Source organism: Triturus cristatus, chromosome 12, assembly GCF_964204655.1.
Source record: "Triturus cristatus chromosome 12, aTriCri1.1, whole genome shotgun sequence".
In the NCBI taxonomy this organism is placed as follows: Eukaryota; Metazoa; Chordata; class Amphibia; order Caudata; family Salamandridae; genus Triturus; species Triturus cristatus.
Window position 1 is genome coordinate 264,482,737 of NC_140595.1, and position 20,859 is coordinate 264,503,595.

Consider the following 20,859-nt stretch of genomic DNA (forward strand, 5'->3'; position numbering starts at 1 on the left):
TTTTCGGGGTTATGCTGCGGATGGGTTTCCCACCACTCTTTATCATGGATCCGGCTTTTATATTGCTTGCCGGTTAATTAATGGGAATACGTCGCAGGCCTTCCATATCACCAGAGGCAAAAGGCAGGGGTGCCCATTGTCCCCCTTGCTCTTTGCCCTTGCAATAGAGCCTCTGGCGGCCAGATTGAGACAGCGTCATAACGACAAGGCTCTGCGGTGTAATATGCGGCAGATACTAATCTCACTCTATGCCGACGATATCACGCTCTATATACGAGACCGGCAACAAAATCTGAACCCGACATTAAGAGAATTTATACTATTTGGGGCGCTGTCGGGGATTCAAATCAATTGGGGGAAATCTTGCGTCTTCCCATTGACGGCGACCACAGGACGGTTCCCGTTAGATTAACCCTTGAAGTGGTGCGAGGAAGAGCTGCGATACCTAGGTATTCGGGTCACTAAAGATAGGGAGGAACTCATGCGTTTGAATTATGGCACTACAATGACTCGCATAACCGAAAATATCAGTCGCCGGATAGCCCTTCCCCTATCTATGGCGGGGCGGGCTTCCCTTATTAAAATGGTGATCCTTCCCCAACTACTTTATTTATTTTTAAATATCCTGTACTACACAGGGGCCTTTTTTTTTCAAGACGCTCAGATCCGAATTGACGCGCCTCGTGTGGGGAGGGAAGCAGCTGAGGCTGCAATGGGAGGTGCTCATCAGACCGTATGCACAGGGAGGGTTCGGAATACCGAATTTTGAACTCTACTACCTTAGTGCACAAGCTTACTACGCGTGGTTTTGGGTGAAGCAGCCATGGTACATGCCGCAAGTGGCGGCTGAGCATTGGCCGTTAGAGGGGGTGCTGTATGACTTGAGCATGCCCAGAGACCATAAGCCGACCACACTCACATGCACCGCAACGGCCTGGCAGCGTATTGGCCGCATGTTGAATGTCCCTCTGCTCTATTCCCCATTGTTGCCTCTTAGTTTTCACCCAAGCATACCCCTGCTCCGGGAGAAATTATTTCACCACTTCCGGGAGCGAACTCGCATCACCACCTGGGGGGACTTCTACCATAATGGTCGCTTTCGCACTATTGAACACATCTTCCAGGGCCTACGACAGACTGATGGATGTCTTTTTATATATCCGCCTTAGACATGGAATTCGGTCTTTAACCCTCGACTTTCCTGTGGAGCCGCAAGCTTTAGCTCCACTTCAGATTATACTATAAAAACATGACGAGCAAACGACTGGTCTCCCTAATATATCGAACGGCACACACGCAGAGTCCGGCTCCGGACTCGCCTTCCCGTGGGCGCTGGAGTGAAGAGTTGGGTTTCGTCTTGACGGATGACCAATGGGAATATTGTAGTTTGCAAACTGAGAGGGTCTCGGCCAGTAGCAGGCTCCGTATACTCCATTATAAGATTTTACACAGATTATATTATACTCCAGCAAAGATGCGCAGATTTAATCTGCGGGACTCGGACAGTTGTGATAGGTGTCGGGCTCCTAGTGTAGATTTTTTACATCTGGCTTGGGACTGCCCGAGGGTGCACGACTTTTGGAGGCAAGTCTTTGAAGCTTTGGCTCTGATGAGGAATGCACGGATCGAGCCCACACCATTGATGGCTCTACTGGGGTATGTTAAGTCAGTCCCGGCAGTAAATCGTAAATATGTTGCTCATGCCCTCCCTCAGGGCCAAGAGGCGGGTGGCTTGTCGCAGGGGGAGGGCGCCTAAGTTTAAGGACTGGATTGCTGATTTAGTGATTTGCCAAGAAAGACTCACCACGTATGCTGAAATGCTCCCTGTCGCCTCTAGGCCCAGGGATATCTGGGCCCCCCTGACATGCTATTTACTGTCATATTCACATGGCCCTGACTCCTCTGATGCCACTGTGGCTACGCAATGAAGATTATTCCTGCATTGGCGGTATCCGGGAAGACCCCCTAAGAGATACATACTTCACACTCGGATCGAAGACCTATAGGGGTGGTAGGTGGCATAGATTTCTTCTTGGAGTGGTGAGGGCATACTTGACACATTGTAGGGATGGGTGGGCTGTCCTCTGGAGGAGAGGGGGACACCCATACTACCTAACATTGAATGTGGGGTCTCTGGCCATCAACAACAGAAAGATCCTATCTGGCCCCGTCGGGACTACGTTCAACTAAGATGGGCAGCTACCCACATGTATGTATGGTTATATGGTCATAAAGAAATGTGCAATGGGCATGTGAGTGAGACGGGCAAATGATGTCGGCGAAGCTGTTACTCAGTTCAACTCTATTACTGATACAATGTCCGGCTTCGCACTGTTATGCCCAATGATCTGCTATTGCCGTGACTGTAGCCTCATAAGGATGAATGAATGATTTATTGTTAACCGCTTGTAATATTACTATGGATGATTGTCTGTTTTTATCTGGTTGAAAATAATAAACAGAATTTTAAAAAAATAAAAAAAGCGCATAACCACTGAAAATCTCCAGTTATGGTTTCAAATTACAAAAGAGTCCTGTAATGTCTTCTGCCTAAGAATTTTTTCTCTTCTGGCAGGCAATCCAATCTCTTGGATTTGAAGTAAAAATTCGAAACCACGGCTACAAGGAAGAGGGGATAAAAGGCTCTCTCTACCAGGGGAAATGTATTTGTTTTATTTTTTAATTCTCAGACTTGTGAATTATTCACGTTTGCCAAAACAAAAACTGTCAACATTTTAAATCCCACTCAGCAACTGTCTCAAAAACAACTGAACAGATTTACACCAAAACAATGAAAGTATGCTTTCTGAAAAAAAGTTGTACTTTAATGCCAAGTCTGGCATAAATCTGCTCAGAGGTTTTGGCTGCACATGTGAGCAACGTTTTTTTATGGGAGTATTATGGGAAAACATTTATATTTTTAATTCCTCCCCCACCAACCTTTTCCCCTGCAGAGATCTGCATGAAATTAGACATACTGAACTTCAGCTGACTGTCCTAGCGATAAGCTAAATTGTGTGCAAATCCATCCAGAAGGTCAAAAATTATAGGCAGAGCAAAAAAAGTGTTTTCAACGTAAAGGGCTATTACTACACAGTGGTGATGGCCACTAATATATACATATATGGAGGCGTAGCTGCAAGCATCAAGATGTAGGTCGCATTCTTGAGAGTGCTCCAGACCACTCAGTCATCCGCTCACATCCAGCACCAAGACACGGAGCCGGAGATAGACAAAACCATCCCTAAACACCCAAGCATGCTGCAGAACGGTCCCAGAACAAGGCGGTGACTCCACATCCGAGAAACAGTCGGAGAAATAACAGGACTCAGGGGCAAGATGGCAGCATCTGGGTGATGGTAGAGCCCTGCCTTGCAGTGGTGAGTACTGCCTCCGATGCACCTGCGTGCGGTTGACGAGAGAATTTCAAAGGCCAGTCCCACCTCCGGCCACCAGACCCGCGAGAGAGACGATGGCCTCGTCCCAAGGCGGTCTGAACCAAGGACTGGGGACAGGCAGGAGCAAACTCATGGCGCGAGCCCTGTGGCTCGGGGTGGTCCGGCTTGCCTGGGAAGTGGGGTGACAGGCGAGGACACCAGGATCCCGAGCAGGCAGAGGACCCGCCTTCAAAATGTCGGTGCTTTTCCAAAGCGGCTGAGAGGTGGTACCAGGTGGCTGGAGGGCCCCAGGGCATGGCCGATACGGTGGCCCCGACACCCGTGGTCGTAAACTGCCGCCCCACCTCAGAAGGAGAGAGGAGCAGTAAGGCCGCACTGGCGGAGACACACCGCCACAGCCTCATGGAATCAGACGCCCGGACCCCCGCGGTCTGGACTCGTCACCGCTGATGAGGGGAAGCAGAATTGTGTCAAGACTGCATTGGGCTGTGCCTCGGTTGCAGATGTTGGGGAACTGGGCCCTGTTGGGGCAACAGAGACGACGTACTGAGCGGGCGGAGACCCCGCCCACCAACGGAAGGCCCACTACATTTCTCGAGCTTGTCACCTACGCTGGGAACCCATGTGAACTGGGGAGCAGAGGTGGATCCCAGAGTAAGAAAGATGCCTTTCGCGGGTGGCCCCCCAGTAAAACGGCCTGGGGTGACACCAAAGAGGCATCAGAGAAAGGCCCCTGCAGTGGAGTGGGGCGACCCACCCAGGACAGTGTCCGCCATGGCATGCCTGGAAGGGTACGGGAATGACTTAGGGAGGCGAAGGTGAAACCTTTGGGGGAGCCCCGCTTAGGGTTTGCGCCCTGTGGACCTCTGTGCTGCTCCGGACCTATATCTGCGGGGCCCCCCACACAATCCATCTGAGAGCAAGTTACTCCTGGAGCCCGGGGTGAGAGGACACGGCCCGGGGGCACGTTATGTGCTGAGATTGTGCACCGAAGCCTGGTTGGTGCCCCCCAGGTCCCTGCTGGCATGTGGTTCCAAGGAGCCAAGATCTGGAATAACGCAGACCCACTCCGGCCCCCACTGAAGGGAGGGAAACCCCAAACTCTAACAGAGTTCAGCCAGGTAGCCTCATCCAGCCACCCCACGTAGCAGAAAACACCTCCAGCAGCAACATAAATCAAAGTCCCGCCCAAGTACAAAACAGAAGCTAAGGGGAGAAGGCGACTGAGGAAGACGGTTGAAAGGAACCAGGCATTGGGCAAACGGGTGTCTACATTGGAGAGACTGTACCCCTCCCCCGTAGAACGCATCGAGTGCAAACCCTGCACTCGAGAGGAACAGTGAATGACTGCCCAGACATCCCTAGACCCTGGCAGGCCGTGCTTGATAGCTATACCTCGAGGAGACAGAAAGGACAAGTTCAGCACAAGCCATAGGCCAGGACAGACCAGCAAGGCCGCCTCCCTACCAGACTTGCATTGAGCAATTTGTCACAACTGGTGAGGCCACTAATGCTGCTACCGCGAACAAGACCCCTATACCTGAGGGAGACTTGACCACCATTCCTCAGGCGATCCGTACGCAACAGGATTCAGTGGGAAGTAAGATCGGTGAAGTGCAAGTTGATATGGCACTCATCCGACAGGATCTCCACAACACTCAGCTAGGACCTCAGAGGTGGAATCATGTTTATCCTCCGTAGATGATGAAGTTGCAACAATGAAAGGTCAAGTCTCAAAGCTCCTCTCACACACGGCAGAGCTACAAAGAGCAGAGGATGCGAAAAACTGTTCCCGCCGGAACAACTTCTGACTTGAGTGCATTCTGGAAAGGGTAGAATCTGCTCAGGTGGTGACCTTCATAGAAAACTGGGTCAAGTTGTGGATGCCAGCGGACCGCCTCTCAACGTGGTTCATGGTGGAGAGGGCTCATTGCGCACTCACACACAGACTGCCACCTGGGGCTCTGCACAGGCCCATTTTTGTGCGCATCCTGAACTTCAAAAACAGAGATGCCATTCTACAGGAAGCGCGCTCTCAAACCAATCTCTCTTACCAAGGGAACAAAGTTATGATATTCCCGAATAATACTAAGGAGGTACAAGTGCAACGGAGATCCTACACAGCAGTCAAGCAGAAACTGTATGCCCTCAATCTTTCATACCGGTTCCGGTTTCCAGCTCACCTCAGAGTAATTCACAACAACAAAAGCCTCTTCTTTGATTCCCCTGAAGGGGCGTGGACCTGTGCCACTGAAGAACATCCCATTCCCAGACACAACAAGAACTCCTCCTCCCCCACTCAGAGGCAGTCTAATACCGCAGTGGGACGACCGCCAAAGCCGCAACAGCGATACACCCGCTCCCGGTGGGGACGCACCGCAAGCAGGAAGAAATCCTCATCACCTGAGGCGACCATGAGAAGCTCATCTGGTACCCCCATGGAGACGAGACCACAGAGCAAGAACCAAGTGAGGGGATGCCCGGGAGCAGATCTCCAACGCCAGCGATTGAAGAAATCAGACTTGTATCTCTCACGCAGCCCAGCAATATGAACGATTGAGCATGAAGGTAGCAGTTGCTGCCAAGTGATGGCCTGGACGGCCACAAACACTTCCGGACTCTTGAACATTCACACATCCGTCGACAAGGAGGGGTCTACCACTCCGTCCACAAACTGCAATATTTGAACCTGTTTTAGTTCTCCTTTTCAGGGCGACCGATGTTTCAAGAGACGAAGTATGGGAGGGGGGATGGTTGGGGGGATTGTTTGGGGTTTTAGTTGCTTGTTCTGGTTTTATCTCTTCTGGTTGATTGAGACACATGACATGACATGCCTGCATCACTCACGCGCTGGCATTGTTTTAGAGACTCCTCAGTGCCCCATACCCACAGAAATCACACGTAGGGTCCAACCACGACTCGAGCCAACCATTGCAACCCCCCCAGCAGAACCGCCCATGGCGACACCCCACCTTCACCTAGAATCCCTACGCATCCTCTCCTGGAACGTCAATGGTCTCCTGGACAAGGTGAAAGGTGTTGCAGTCTTGAAGTTCGCTAATCGCTCTACCCCCTCCGCACTCATGTTGCAGGAAACCCACTTGCTAGGTAACCACTTTCCATTTCTAGCCTGACAAGGTTTTGAGAGTATGTTTCATAAGGGATTCACACGGGGTCTTGAGGAGCAGCAATCCTCTGTCGCTCCTTTCCCTTTGTAGTCACTCAAGAACTCTGCAACCCTCAAGGGCGCTTCTTGGCCCTCACCGGGGTAGTGTGGGGGGGGTGCCCTCAACTTGATAACAGTCTACATACCCCAAGCAGTCCTTGAGCCCTTTTTCCGTGATCTTACAACCATACTGACTCCTCTCCCCAGGGTATAACAGAGGTGCAGGGGACTTCAATGCAGCAATGAACCCGGAATGGGACGCCTCTGGCATCCCCTTCCCAGAGCGGCGATTGTATCCCAAGAGGCTCACAGAGTGGGCCTCCCATCTGGAACTATGCAATGTCTGGAGAGTATGGAACCCACACCTCCGCCAGCACATGCATACATTCAGCTCATCATACCCATTCAGGTATCAATTTAATGTTCAAGCCTACCCCCGACTTTCGCCAGATCGCAACCGCCTATACACTTACCAGAGGACTCTCAGAGCACTCACCACTATTTCTGGACATAGGGAGACCTACCGGTGCTCTTTGCCCCATCTGGAGAATGAATACCTGGTTCCTGCAGCACAGGGACTGCAAAAATGCAACAAAAGAGGAGCTTAAGCAATATTTGCAACAGAACGAGGGATCGGTCACCTCCCCTGGTACGCTCTGGGTGGCCGGCAAAGCGACGATCATAGGCTCTGCCAAAGGATATTTAGAAAAGATGCACCAGGCCCGAGACGACCGCCTTTCCCAATTGGAGTCCGCTGCAGCCCATTTGGAACAGGCCGGGGGCTTTGGCCATACTTCAGAGGACTTGTGAAAGAGTTATATTCCAATCCATCTGCCCAGGTCCTGAACAAAGAGGTCCTGTCTAAAGAATTCTGCATAAGCTGAGGAATGAAGCAGGGCTGTCCCCCCCCCACTTTACTTTTTGCGCTAGCTAGGGAGCCTATGGCCCGACTCATTAGATGTGACGCTCAAATGCAGGGATGGCGATGGAACACGTCCCACGAAGAACGTATTGCCTTGTATGTGGATGACTTGCTCCTATTCATAGTACCCAAAATATAGAAAACAGACACTCAATAGAGCGAAACTATTGGATTTTATCATAAATATATTTTTTACTTTTACAATCGTTATGATAAAGTTGCTCAAAAGTGAGTAACAAAGTGATTGAAGAGAACTTGTGATAAAGATCAAGTAAAAGACAAGGATTATACATAAAATCAATATATACAAATTCATAAGGAGGAGGCCTATCCGGAATTTCCTTGTAATACTGATTTACACTGTCTTCCTTAGCAACCTATGTCTTGGAACAGAGATAAGACGAGAATCGTGTTTCCGGTATAGGTTATAGGTTATAGGTATATGTCGACGTTTCGACCCCAAGCGGAAGTTAGGCCAATTAACTCCTTAATAGGAGGTCTTCACCTGGACAGGGTGAAGAGCAACCTAAAAGACACCAGTCAAAAACTGGTGGTAGGTCTTGTATACAGGGCTAGCCTGCTTCTGGGGGCTGATAATTCGGCATTTCCAAAAAAGTCCACAAGAATCCAACCACTGGCCGTGCTATAGGTGATTGAATCTGTAGTGCGGGCTTGTAGGTATCCAATTTACCTGTAGGGCATTATAATGCAAAAGACGGGATTTTGTGAGTTCGAATCAGTTCTGGTATGGTCGTGCTATCCGGCATGCTATACACCAGATAGCACTACCATACCATTGACATTGATATTAATATGTTACCAGTCAGTGGATTTAGTCCCTACCCTAGGACCCTCATCTTATTGCGGGGTTACAGTCCTGGCACATGATCTGATTCAGCCCTACGAAATGCTGCATTATAATGCCTTACGGGTAAATTCGATACCTACAAGCCCACACTACAGATTCAATCACCTATAGCACACCCAGCGGTTAGATTCTTGTGGACTTTTTTGGCAATACAACATTATGGGCCACCAGGAGCCAGCTGGCCCTTGTACGAGGCCTACCAACAGTTTTTGACTGTTGTCTTTTAGGTTGCTCTTCACCCTGTCCTGATGAAGTCCCCTTATTAAGGAGTTAATTGGCCTACCTTCCGCTTGGGGTTGAAACGTCGACACATACCTATTACCTATACCGGAAACACGATTTTCGTCTTATCTCTGTTCCAAGACATAGGTTGCTAAGTAAGACGGTGTAAATCAGTATTACAAGGAAATTCCGGATAGGCCTCCTCTATTTGAATTTGTATATATTGATTTTATGTATAATCCTTGTCTTTTACTTGATCTTTATCACAAGCACGCTCTTCAATCACTTTCTTACTCACTTTTTAACAACTTTATCATAACGTTTGTAAAAGTAAAAAAAAAATATATATAGATTTTTTTTTTAATCAAATTTATGATAAAATCCAATAGTTTTTCACTTTTTGATTGTCTGTTTTCTATACATGTGGTACCATCAATGTTAAAATAATCCCGTTGGGACCAATTGTTTTTGTACTATTACCTACCCAGGTCCTGTGGTTTATCTGGGTTCCCCCATTGTTTAGTAATGGTGCACCTATTCATGGCAGACCCCGCTCGTACGGGCCCACAATGCATGCAAATCCTTAAACTCTTTGGTGAAGCTTCAGGACTAAAAATTAACCCAGCCAAATCAACACTAGTTCCACTACACATTTCCCGCAAATGCATGGTGTGGCAAATGAACATTCCATTCGGACGTCTGAGCTTTCGCTATCTGGGGATCTGAGTGGCAATACACTCCGAACTAACCTGATCCCTTAACCTAGCCCCACTGCCTAAAAGATCCAAGGAGAACCTACAGAAGTGGCAAACTCTCCCCTTGAACATGATGTGGAAAATCACACTGTATAAGATGATGATACTCCCCCCAATTCCTATACATACTGCACAATATACCTCTCCATCTCCCACGGCAGCGGTTCCGCACCCTGGATAAAATGTCCATCTCGTTCCTTTGGGGGAACTTGAGATCATGAATGGCGCTTGCCCACTGCCAAAAAGCTCCATATGATGGGGGCATGGGAATGACCAATCTCTACCTCTATTATTTAGCCACATGTCTATTGGTGATCAGATTAGTTTTCAGGAGGGTAAGCAGACCCGGCATACCTCCAGGAGCTTGAGAAGATTGGATTCTTGCAGATCCATGCAATGTTTTATGGCTCGCTAATCCCTCACCATATCCCTGCTGTCATAAGATTAGTCATCCTAGCCTGGCACTCTGGGCTCCGTTATAGGCTAAACTCACACTGCAAACACCCTTGCGGCTTAGTACGTGGGTGGGAGCAGTGGCGCGGTTGGAGGGATTCCAGAAATGAGACCTTATCGGTATCACCCAAATCGGAGAGGTCTGGAGGTCTGAATGTTTTAGGACCTGCAACACAAATACTCCCTTAACACTACGCAATTTCACAACTACTTGCAGCTTTGACACGCAGTTATGATGCACATACCCAGGGGCACCACACTTCCAGAGATCAGTCCCTTAGAAGCGAAAATACTTATGGGGGAACTGGGAAAGGGAGGGGTTTCCCAGATCTATAAATCCCTCATCAATAACTCCCCCACCACGTTAGAACACTTGCGGATACGATGGGAACAATGGCTGGGACCTATGGAAGATGAAGACTGGAGGGACGCCCTTATGGCCACCCCGGGTGACCACCATCTCGGCCAGACAGACTGATCCAATTCTACTACCTCCATTGTGCATACCTCTACCCTGCCAGGTTATTCCAAGCAGGATTTCTACCAACCCTGATATGCCCCTGATGTACGGAGGAGCCTGCCAACTTTTATCATATGACCTGGTCCTGCGCCCTCAAAGCAACATACTGGACGGAAGTGGTTGGAGAACTCAGTGGGGTACTGAGATGGGAGGTTACACTCACACCTCAAGTCCTGCTCCTGGGGATCCTGAAAGGTATAGAGGCTCCAGAGCAGACAACGCATTTCTGGGTACAGCCCTTCTGGTGGCCAAAAGAGACTTTGCGACTAAATGGAAGAGCCCCCCCCCCACCTCACAATCACCCGATGGAGATAAGGATTTGACTGGTGAGCTCCGCAGAAACAACCAGTATATATGGCTTGGGGATGTCCAGCTAAGTTCAAACAAGTGTGGGGCAAATGGTTGGGACGGCTGGAATGAATAGGGAGTCACAAATTTTGATTCTCTGTGTGACTGTAAATGTGAATCAATAAGTTTTGTACAGGCGGGTAGCCCAACATATCCAGCGTGTTCTGTGTCAAGCTAAGGTGACCTATCAACATGAACAATCGTGTCAAATTTTTTTGGTTTGTTAAAACACAAAATTTGAGTATCAAAGAAATATATACATTTATGCAACAGAACATGTGAAGATCGCTCTCAATTTAATCAAAATGACAGAACAAAATGCCTGTGATCGTAAGTAAAACAATCAATTTGTTTAGTACCTTGTGTGCATATAAAGGGGTAACAATGAACTTTAAAATTAAATAGGTTTATGTAGGTATAAATATTATAGGTGTTAAAAATTATGTACTAATAAACACTATATAAATGCAATTACAATACAGTACAATAAAGGACTACCCAAAGTGTGCTATCTTGTGGCGATTAACATTTACAACACAGTTCAAGATTATTTAGTCAACCAATTATACCACTGGACCAGTTAAGGTTGGTAAAAATTTGTTACAGGAGTGGAATAAGACTCAAAACAAATAATTCTATCGAAATTCACAAGCATTCCACCCTTGTAATTCCATACAACAAAATCACTCTAGGGTGGTCTGTGATACTAAGCTATAGCTACAGAATTATTAGAAAAAACCCTAAAGCTAAAGCCGAGGTTGGGATTGGTGAAGCATTTTTTTTTTAATCCCACCCTCTTTCGAAGCCATTCGCCAAACCAAGAGGACTGCCCGGAAACCCTGAATTGAAAGAAAATGGCAACAATGGTATCAGAAATTCAATCATCGGGTGCCATCAAGCAGTGTTCGTGCAAATCTTTTAGTGGTGGATAGGAATGTCAAAGAGAACAAAGTAGATACAGGGGCCCCAAGTAATTTGGGCACCACTGCCTATCCAGACTAGTGTTACACTTCTCTAATTCTTTCTTCCTCATGTTGTGCGGTAGATAAAGCAGATAGATTCTTCCATTCTGTCTGCTCTGAGTTTGTTCTAGCTCATTAATGGCCTGGATGTTTCTTTCTTTTAAATCACTTTGCTTTGTTATATTATTAATCCATTACAGATCACTGTGAAGTGCTGGCTTTTCATCCCTCAGTAACGGGAAGAAGCCAAGTTTTCACTGCCTGTAATAAAGAGGTCACAATAGATGGAACATGTATTATTAATTCAGGACTTCACGTTTAGTATTACCTGAAATAGTTGCTTTAGAGAAAAAAGTGCTCGTCTCAGTTCTGGGCCAGTGGAGTTATACAGCTTTTCTGCAAGATATAAATAAAACAAATACAATTCTAGGTTCCTGCTTGTTACCACATTAAAATCAGTAATAAACCCAAACTCTATAATCAGTAAGCCAATCAAAGGCGAAGCTACCAGGCAGTGGTACACTCTTTAAAACAGCATAAACATTCTTGCTGTCTCTCTTTATGGAAAACAGCCTAAGGGGAACTATCACAATCAGGTGTCGCAGCTGCAGAATGGCAAATGTCAGACTTCGTCAGATGGTCTACACTCACCTGTTATATTTACTACAGGACAGTAGAAGTCAGACATGCAAAGAGAATGTATCCAACAGGGAGAGCACATGCGCAATGCTCATCCTCGGTTAACGGCATATATCAGTATTCCTTCTTTCCCAGAGATTACGTTTTCTAAATCTTTCAACAGATCATCATTGTAACGCGTTGTAATTGAATTTCACTCAAGAAGCATTTAGACAATGTCAGCTACTGAGATAATTTGTTGCTTTAATGTTGAAGTTACTATGTGAACCCTTTGTAGGAGATATTAAATTTTACTTTCTCGGTGGTACGTAGATTTAATGGATCTCATGTGTTTTACAAAACAATATCATGATAGAGTGCCTTAAGAGGTTGGGTCTACTTGACTGATGGTCCAGGTTATTGTGCTTTACCTATGAAACTTTCATAAATTGTCCTAATGGTACTGCTCCAGGCTCCCCACCCTAAACCCTGCAAACAGATTATTAGCATGGACAAAGTGACAGTCATGTGGTAGTTTTCAGCTGTATTTAAGTTGGAGTGCCACACTCTAACAAGTGCTTAACGAAAGGACTGAGTCAACCAACCCATGTCTTAAGTAACGTGCATTTGCAATGCAATAGGTCTCGCATTTGTAAAAGTTAGAGCTGTTGGTGTTGAAAATAACTATGCTTTTATTTTTTTATATTTTTTTATTTGAGGTGAGTAAATATATTTGCATAGCACTACTGCCATTGGTATACAAAAAAAGTAAAAAACATTGTCATTTTTAACTCCAATAGCTCTAACTTTAACAAATGCGAGACCTACTGCATTGCAAATATTTCTTTTCCGAGCCATGCTGCAGGGTGCAGTACCATATGTGGCTAAAAGATTACTATGTATTTTCAACAAAAATGTGTTATAGGTATTAAAGTGTAAAAATAATGTAACTGCATATTTATGAAACACCACGAAGAAAAGCCATATAGTGCAACCTAAATAGCAAGTATAACACAGATGACTTTTAGTACTGGGTGTTATAAAAGACAAACAGCATATTACAGAACACGCACATTCTACAGCACGCCCAAAACCAACATTGTGTTGAAGAAAATATATATGTATATATAGCTAAACTAGAGTAGAAATGTTTTATTTTAGCAAAGAAATATTATATTACATAACTAGGACAAAAAAATCAATACAAATAAAGGGGAAAAGGTGCCAACTTTGAAGCTGGAAAATAAAGTTCGAGTATTGCTGTGGCCCCAACATACTACAATCCCGGACAAATATGTTTCTTTATATGTAAAAACATACATCATGTCCTTAACTGCTGCTATTTATAATCACTTTATTTATTTATTTTGCTTTAAAGGCAGGTGTTCATGATTAATTGTTGTGCTTCACACCGGAAAACCCTGGCCGAAATGATCACTAATTTAAAGTCCAAAATTGTTTATATAAGTGAACGCACATTTATACTCAGTACGTTTTTTAAAAGAAAACTAGTTTAACTGTATCTAAGCCAGGTATACAGCACAGAGGTAAAAAATACATATATGATAGAACGTGCTCATTACACAGCACACATACAAACTTGTGAAGAATAAAGAAAAAATATATATATAGTGTAAAGCAGAAATACGTTTTACTTTACCAAACAGCATATTACACAGCTCGGAAGAAAAAAATCATTGGCAAAAATAAAGGGAGAAAGGTACCGACTTTGAAGCTAGGGATCAATGTTCAAGTGCCTCTAACTGTACGTAGTTAAAAAAAACGATTGCACACCGTCTAAAGTACATTTCAGCCACAATACATTGCCACCAGGTACACTGAAAAAAATCAATTCACAGTATGTTTATTACACATCGCAAACAAAAGCAATATGGAGAAAATAGATAATAAATATAACAGATAATTGTCACTTCTGCATGTTATAGAAGACTAACAGCATATTACATAACGCGCCCCTTACAAAGCAGTCACAAACATTGCGCAAAATAAAAAAATATATATGTATGTAAACTACAGCAGAAATACATTTTAATTTAGCAAACAGGATGTTAGCAACAGAAATACGTAATAGTGAATAAAATCCTAATTGAGATTTTCTCCCAAAAAGATTTTTGAAGAAAAAAAATAGGAAGGAGGTTGTGAGTATCAGGTGTTGTTACATCATGTTGAATCCAAAGCACTGAAAGCATTGTGTGAACTTTTCATACGTACTTTCTACTCTAAGTGTAAACGTCAAAGTGCATCCATGCCTCCAATTAGTGCCACAGAATATTTAGAATGTGAAAGGCATCAGCGCTTAACAGAAGCCAGGCCTTGTTTACCATGCTCAACCAGCAGCACAGGCCTGCATATCCGTCCGCCTGGCTACTTTGTGAGGCAGGCTGCAGCACAACCCTCCGTCTCCAGGCCAGGCTGGAGCACCGTGAGTGACTGTGAGGGGGAGGGAGAGGGAGAGCAGAGAGAGAGGGGGGTGTAAGTGCAGGGGGAAAAGACAGAAGAATGAAAGCAAACCAGAGCGGTGCTCCGAGTGGGCACTTTGCTGATAGAAAGAGCTCATACCTGCAGAGAAAGATGGTTGTAATGAGAGAAGCAGGGCAGGCACAGACAGCAGGGCCCTCCTGCCCTGATTTAGACTTCAGCACAAACCTACCTCTCCAGGCCAGGCAGGAGCACCATGACTGACTGGAAGGGAGGGGGAGGGAGAGCAGATTGAATGGAGTGTAAGAGCAGGGTGGGGGAGACAGGAGAGTGAAAGCAAACTAGTGCGGCACTCGTGAAAGAGCACCGCGCTGAACGAAACTAAGATCATAGAATGAGCTCATGCCTTCTGTTCTCCCTGGAGATCAGAGCCGGTCCATGGCTCAGGCAGATGCGAGAGCAAGGCAGGCACAGACGGCAGTGCACCTTGCTCTGAGGCAGGCTGAAGCACAACCAATCCTCTCCTTCTGCCTGGCTCGGCTGTGAGGCAGGCTGAAGCCTACTGACTGATTGGGGGAGGGAGAGCACAGAAAGTGGGAGGGGCAGGGAGAGCACAGAAAGTAGGACGAAAGAGCTGGGGAATACACAACAATAAAAGTGAAACCAGCGCGGAGCTCGTGAAACGGGCGCAGCGCTGATCATGTCGGTCAACAATTATTAAAACATGCAGGGCGGGAGGAAATTGTAGGGGACAGGACAGGTGCCCTCCAAATGCCCTGATGATGAGCAGGATACAAATGCTGCATATTAACTAGTAAGCAAAAAGTATGCCTGGAACAGCAGGTAGGAGAATCTTGTTTAAGGAAATAGTGCTTATAGACCGTAAATGAAACTTACCTAGTAACAACACATGTAAAAGGGTCAGTCCTCATGAGAGGTAACAATAGAAGACATGGAGGTACTAAGGAGGGACTAATAAGCCTATTTAGAAATGAAAACTCAGAATTTACAAAGGACAGTGACATCACCCAACTTAAAAGATGGGCAGAGAGTGGGCACAGCTTCAAGTCCATACCTCAATACAGCATGTTTCAAAAAGACAGCGCATGCGCTGCCTATGCGAGACCTAAAAAGCTCCTCATAATAATTCATAGACTGTGGGTTTTCGGAAAAAAGGCAAACAGTTACATGGCTGTAAGAATGAACCACACTTTACTTTGCACGAGAGGATATTCAACCTGTTACTTAAACGGGTTGTTCTAACCCCTATTCAAGTACAAATATAAAATTGGTCAAAATATGTAAGGTAATGCATATATGGGAAGTGGAATATTGGCCACCAAGCAAAACAAGCATTGGCATAGCCAATACTGCTCGCCTTTGGGACCTTATAAGTGTTTAGCCATGCAGCACGTTATCCATTATATTACATTAGCCATTAAAGAAATCAAAGTTTGTGGTAAATCATCTATGATATACTGGGCCTATTACTTTCAGTCATTCATTAAAGTCCTTTGACAGGGAGGACATTCTGATGCCTATGCAAATTTGCGCATGCACACACACCGCAGACACTGACAGAAGAGACACAGCACATAGACACACTACAAACAGCCACCACACACACACACTGCAGACAGGCACCGCCTACAAACACACACACACACACACACACAGACACACTGCAGACAGGCACCGCTCACACAGACACACACCTCATATACACACACAGAGCAGACAGATACCGCACAAACACATACAGCAATGGCTTACAATCTCCCGCTGCCCTACAGCTCTGCCCAAATGGCTGCAGACTTGACTCAGTAGTAGGTCCTACATATTTTTTCCCCCCACTGTTTAAAAAGTGCAGACTCAAACTAAAGATATAGTACCAGTTTACATGCGCATCGAATGCATTACACGTCACATTTTATTTTTTTATTCACAGGGCGATTACGTTATTTCTAAAAAAAAAATCACAAAATGCTACGCTGATAGTTGAAAGTGGTCCCCAGTTCCCAAGTCGGAAGCTCGGGCTGTAATGCCACATCTTCTCTATGTTGTATGAGGCACAGGGTGTAGTAGGAGAAAGGAACATGCAGATAGGTTTTGGAGCAAATCTTGCTGTCTACATTGAAAATAATGTGAGGTTGTTACATTTAAAAGATATACATTTTGAGGACTTGACGGTGCATAAAACTTGTAGTGTGTCTCTTTATTTATTTTAATGCATCTAAATGATAATTATGTTAAAATGCATTGTGCATGCAGGAAGCAATCGGTTAGACCTTATTTGTAAAAGAGTGCTCCCGCAGGAGTAGCCACTAATGCTGGATGCCGCTTTCCAGATCTTTATATTAAACAAATTCTGGTGCATGAATAGTAGATGAAGGCAGAGGCCATCTTAAAACTCCTTGGGAGGATACATTTGGGTATGGCAGCATTGTAGTAGCTATTGTATGTAAAGGGTGCTTAAAAACACTTTATATGGAATGAAGATTAAAATTCAAACTGAGCCACTGTTAAGAAGAGAAATAATAGAATTGAGGCGTTCCAAAAAAAATGCATTCTTTAGGTTTGAAAAGACAACGATGAATAAAATTTAAAAAACTCATAAATGCCAACCTTAGCTTTATTTCACTTAGAACATTTTGAAAGTGGTTCGAAACATTAAATAATTCAGTGGGTAAACATGCAGTTGCAGGATTGCATCTCGCAAATGACCAAATTAATGTTAAACAGCAAAGAAGTCTGCAGCTACAGTATTGGCTGCAAACTGAACAAAAGAAATACATTTTCGCGCTCCCTGAGGTTGATGTGGTCTAAAGAGCCCCATATGTTAGGTTTGAAAAAGAAGAAAGAGAAATAAAATCAGGAATGTAACTAAATGCCGACCCAGCTATCATACCCTTACTGGTTTACAGAGGCAAAAATTAGAGCACTAAATGCTCTCTTTTGTGGTAGTGTCAGCGAGCAGTTTAGGCTTATCAGAGAGTAGTGCTAAGCATTTGTTGTACTCACAAAGGCAATAAATGAGAGACACACTCAAGAATAAATCCAAGACTTATTTAGAGTAATAACTCATTTTTATTATAAGTTATGATATCAAGAACTTCATAAACAGGTAAGTACTTTTTAAAATATCGAATTTCACAGGTAATTTAAGTGTTCACGTAAATGTGTCATAACCCTTTAATACTTTCCTTTAGAGAAAAAGGCATATAATGCATACAAATACTTGCGGTTTCTGGGGGTCCCATTCAGTACTTAAGGTGGTAGGGGGCCAGGGTCCAAAGAACTGAAAGGAATCAAAACCCTAATTTAGATTTAGAACCTAATTATTCAGTTATATCTGTCACTTGCCCACACACTGTGAAATATTATGTAAAGACAGAAAAACAGTATAATGCTGTTTAAACGTGCATGTTAAAGTTGCACAATTGTATCTGGAAATAACCTACAGCCTGCTTTCAAAAAAAGGTCTCAATGCGGTTTGGTTTAAGTGTTTTTTTCTCTTCATTGTATTCGAGCTGAGAACGTCCTGCCTAGGATATGTAACAGGAAATTCAGAGCAGCAAGAATGTTTTCCATTGTAGTCTGTTAGTTTGGCATGAGAAGTCACAAACAGGAAAGAGCTGTGCTTTAATTAAATGTATGTAATCTAGGTGGGACATAACGGAAAAGCAGGAAGCTTTTTCTATTGTGAACATTGTATTAAATATGGATCTAGGCCAAAATTAGTATTATAAGAAGTAGATCCGAAGTGTATGTTAGTTGAGACTGACTTGTGCTTCGCTCATAGCACATCACTCTCCCAGCTGAATTAGCCTGGCATGTACAATAAACCTTTTTGTACTCCCTTTTGTTGCAGATGTGGTGATTAAAGGATATGCACTGCCTAAAGGATTTTTTCCCGACATCGTGGCAGAGCCAGCCAAGAGATACCCTTTGCTCCTGCCTGCCGCTGGGGAGGTTCCCCTTCGGACAACTAATTTAGTCGTGCGCAATTTGAGGAGGATAACAGACGCCCGTTGATACGAAAGATCTGTTTTTTGGACGACAGGGGTACCAGTCTGTGGGAGGTCTGCAACGACCAGATAAGGTAGGAAAAAAGGGCGATTGTCGAATCCTTGTGTATTGATCCACAACTGTTACAAAACGAAGATGTGTATTTAGTTAATCCTGGCAGACATTTGTTTAGGAATCATCAGAGAGGAAGAAAGAGAGAATTAAATGTGTTTTGTTGATCCTGATAGACCTTTTGTTGAGGAATCGTCAGAGAAAGAGGTTTATTAAGTTAGTTAAACTTGGCAGACTGTTTTTCTTTCCCTTTGGGAATTATTAGAGAAATAGGAAATATCTAAGAGGTTTATCCTGACAGTTTGAATAAGGAAAATGTCAGAGAAAGAGGAAAAGTTTTGTATTTATATAAATAGTGAGACAGGACATAAATTACAACTGGTCGACCCGATTAGTACAGTGGCCCACACTAATAGATATGAGGCACTAAGCTCACTAAATGCAAACGATTGACTTGGGGATGGCGACAGTGTAGAACTGGGATTAATCCCCTCAGTGGATGGATGTACGGTGTGCCCCACCATGGATTTGGGATTAAAATGTGTTGATCGTGGTTTAATGGTAAATCGTGTCACACCCTCCAGTGATAGAGTCTAAAATATTTTGCCCAGGGAAGGGGATAATATGAGAAATGGGCCTGTTTTAAGATTCACACTAATGGGGGAGCCCGCAGGGCGGAAAGGTGGTTTCGGGAGCCCCATAGTGGAACATGAGGACGGTGACTCACCAGTGAGTGATAGATTGCTAACAGGGAATCAGGACCCCAAAGAATTAAGTTCCGCAGTGTCTGAGAACAAGATGGCGATCTTATCCTGGAATATTGCCGGACTAAAATCCAAAAGAGGGGATACCAACTGGGAGGCTTATCTTGTTGCCCATCATGTTATAGCTTAACAGGAAACGTGGGAAGCTAAAGAAGGTTATTACCTGGATGGTTATCAATCATTTATTAAATTTGCAACTCCTTCCACAATGGGGAGTTCCAGGGGTGGCCTTCTGTTGTTATTTAGTCTGAAACATCTATACAAAGCTGTATTAGTAGTGACAAGCTCCCCAAATATTTTAGCAGTAAGATTGGAGGGTGATAATTTGCCTAATATTTTGGTGGTAAATTTTTATAATTCCTTCACTAGGAATGACGAATTAGAACATCTATTAGCATTATCAGGGTTTCTGGGTGATTATGATGAACACAATAATACCTTTTATTATTTGTTAGTGCTTGGGGATTTTAATATTCATGTTTGTCACATGCAATGCTTACAGAATTTGGATCTTGAGGAAAACCCACTCGGGATTATTCATTTCAAGCACACTGGGAGTGGGGTCTAGCTGGAGAGTTTATCGACATATTACTTGTTTGCCCCAGCACAAGGGGAAACTCAGTGCCCTGTCCCAACTTTTAATGGCCAAGGCAATAAGTCTACGATTGACTAAATTTTAGTGTCATGTCTACTGAGGGACTCTCTAGGTCCTCTTAGTGTTGATCAGAGAGGCTTTAGTGACCATAATCCACTCACGTTGACCATCAATATCAGGGCACTTAATACTGAATTTGTACCATCCACCATTTTAAATTCTAATATAGTCTCTAAATGTCAAGGATGCAGGCTAAGGTGGGAGGTCATCAATCCTAGCGACTTTCTAGAAAACCTGTACATGAGTAATGCCGAGGATCTGGCAAAATGTTTAGGAGGAAATCCAGATCCAAGGGAAATCCTGGATGCTTTTAATCGCATCACAGCACAGGTAACAGTTAACTTGACTAGGAAAAGTAAAATAAGGCCCAAGAAATTGAAAAATTGGTTCAACCAAGCTTGTAGTGACACCCATATGGCCCTTTTAGAAGTGCTTAAAGAATCTGGCAAGGACGCACAGAAGGTTGCGGAGGCAAGAAGGTCTTATAAAAAGGCTATTAAAAGTAGGAAAATTGAGTTAAAAGATATGGCCTGGGAAGAACTGACCAAAGTGAGTATTCTGAAAAGTAGTACTCAATTTTGGAAAGTGATCAATAGCCCCTTGTTTAATGAGATAGTAAACACTAATCAAGATTGCCTCATCCCACCAGATAAGTGGGTGGAGCATTACGGTGGCCTCTATGCCGGATT

General features: G+C 44.5%; 1 protein-coding gene across 3 annotated transcripts in view; it reads right to left on the bottom strand.

Annotated features, from left to right (window-relative positions):
• The window catches only part of LOC146775817 (FH1/FH2 domain-containing protein 1-like), a 2,636,482-nt gene that overhangs the window by 2,188,666 nt on the left and 426,957 nt on the right, over window positions 1–20,859 (bottom strand). For all 3 annotated transcript variants that reach the window (XM_085639988.1, XM_085639986.1, XM_085639987.1), the window contains exon 4: window positions 11,943–12,010. In XM_085639988.1, coding sequence (XP_085496114.1) covers window positions 11,943–12,010 — 68 coding nt within the window. The remainder of the gene's footprint in view (window positions 1–11,942; window positions 12,011–20,859) is intronic.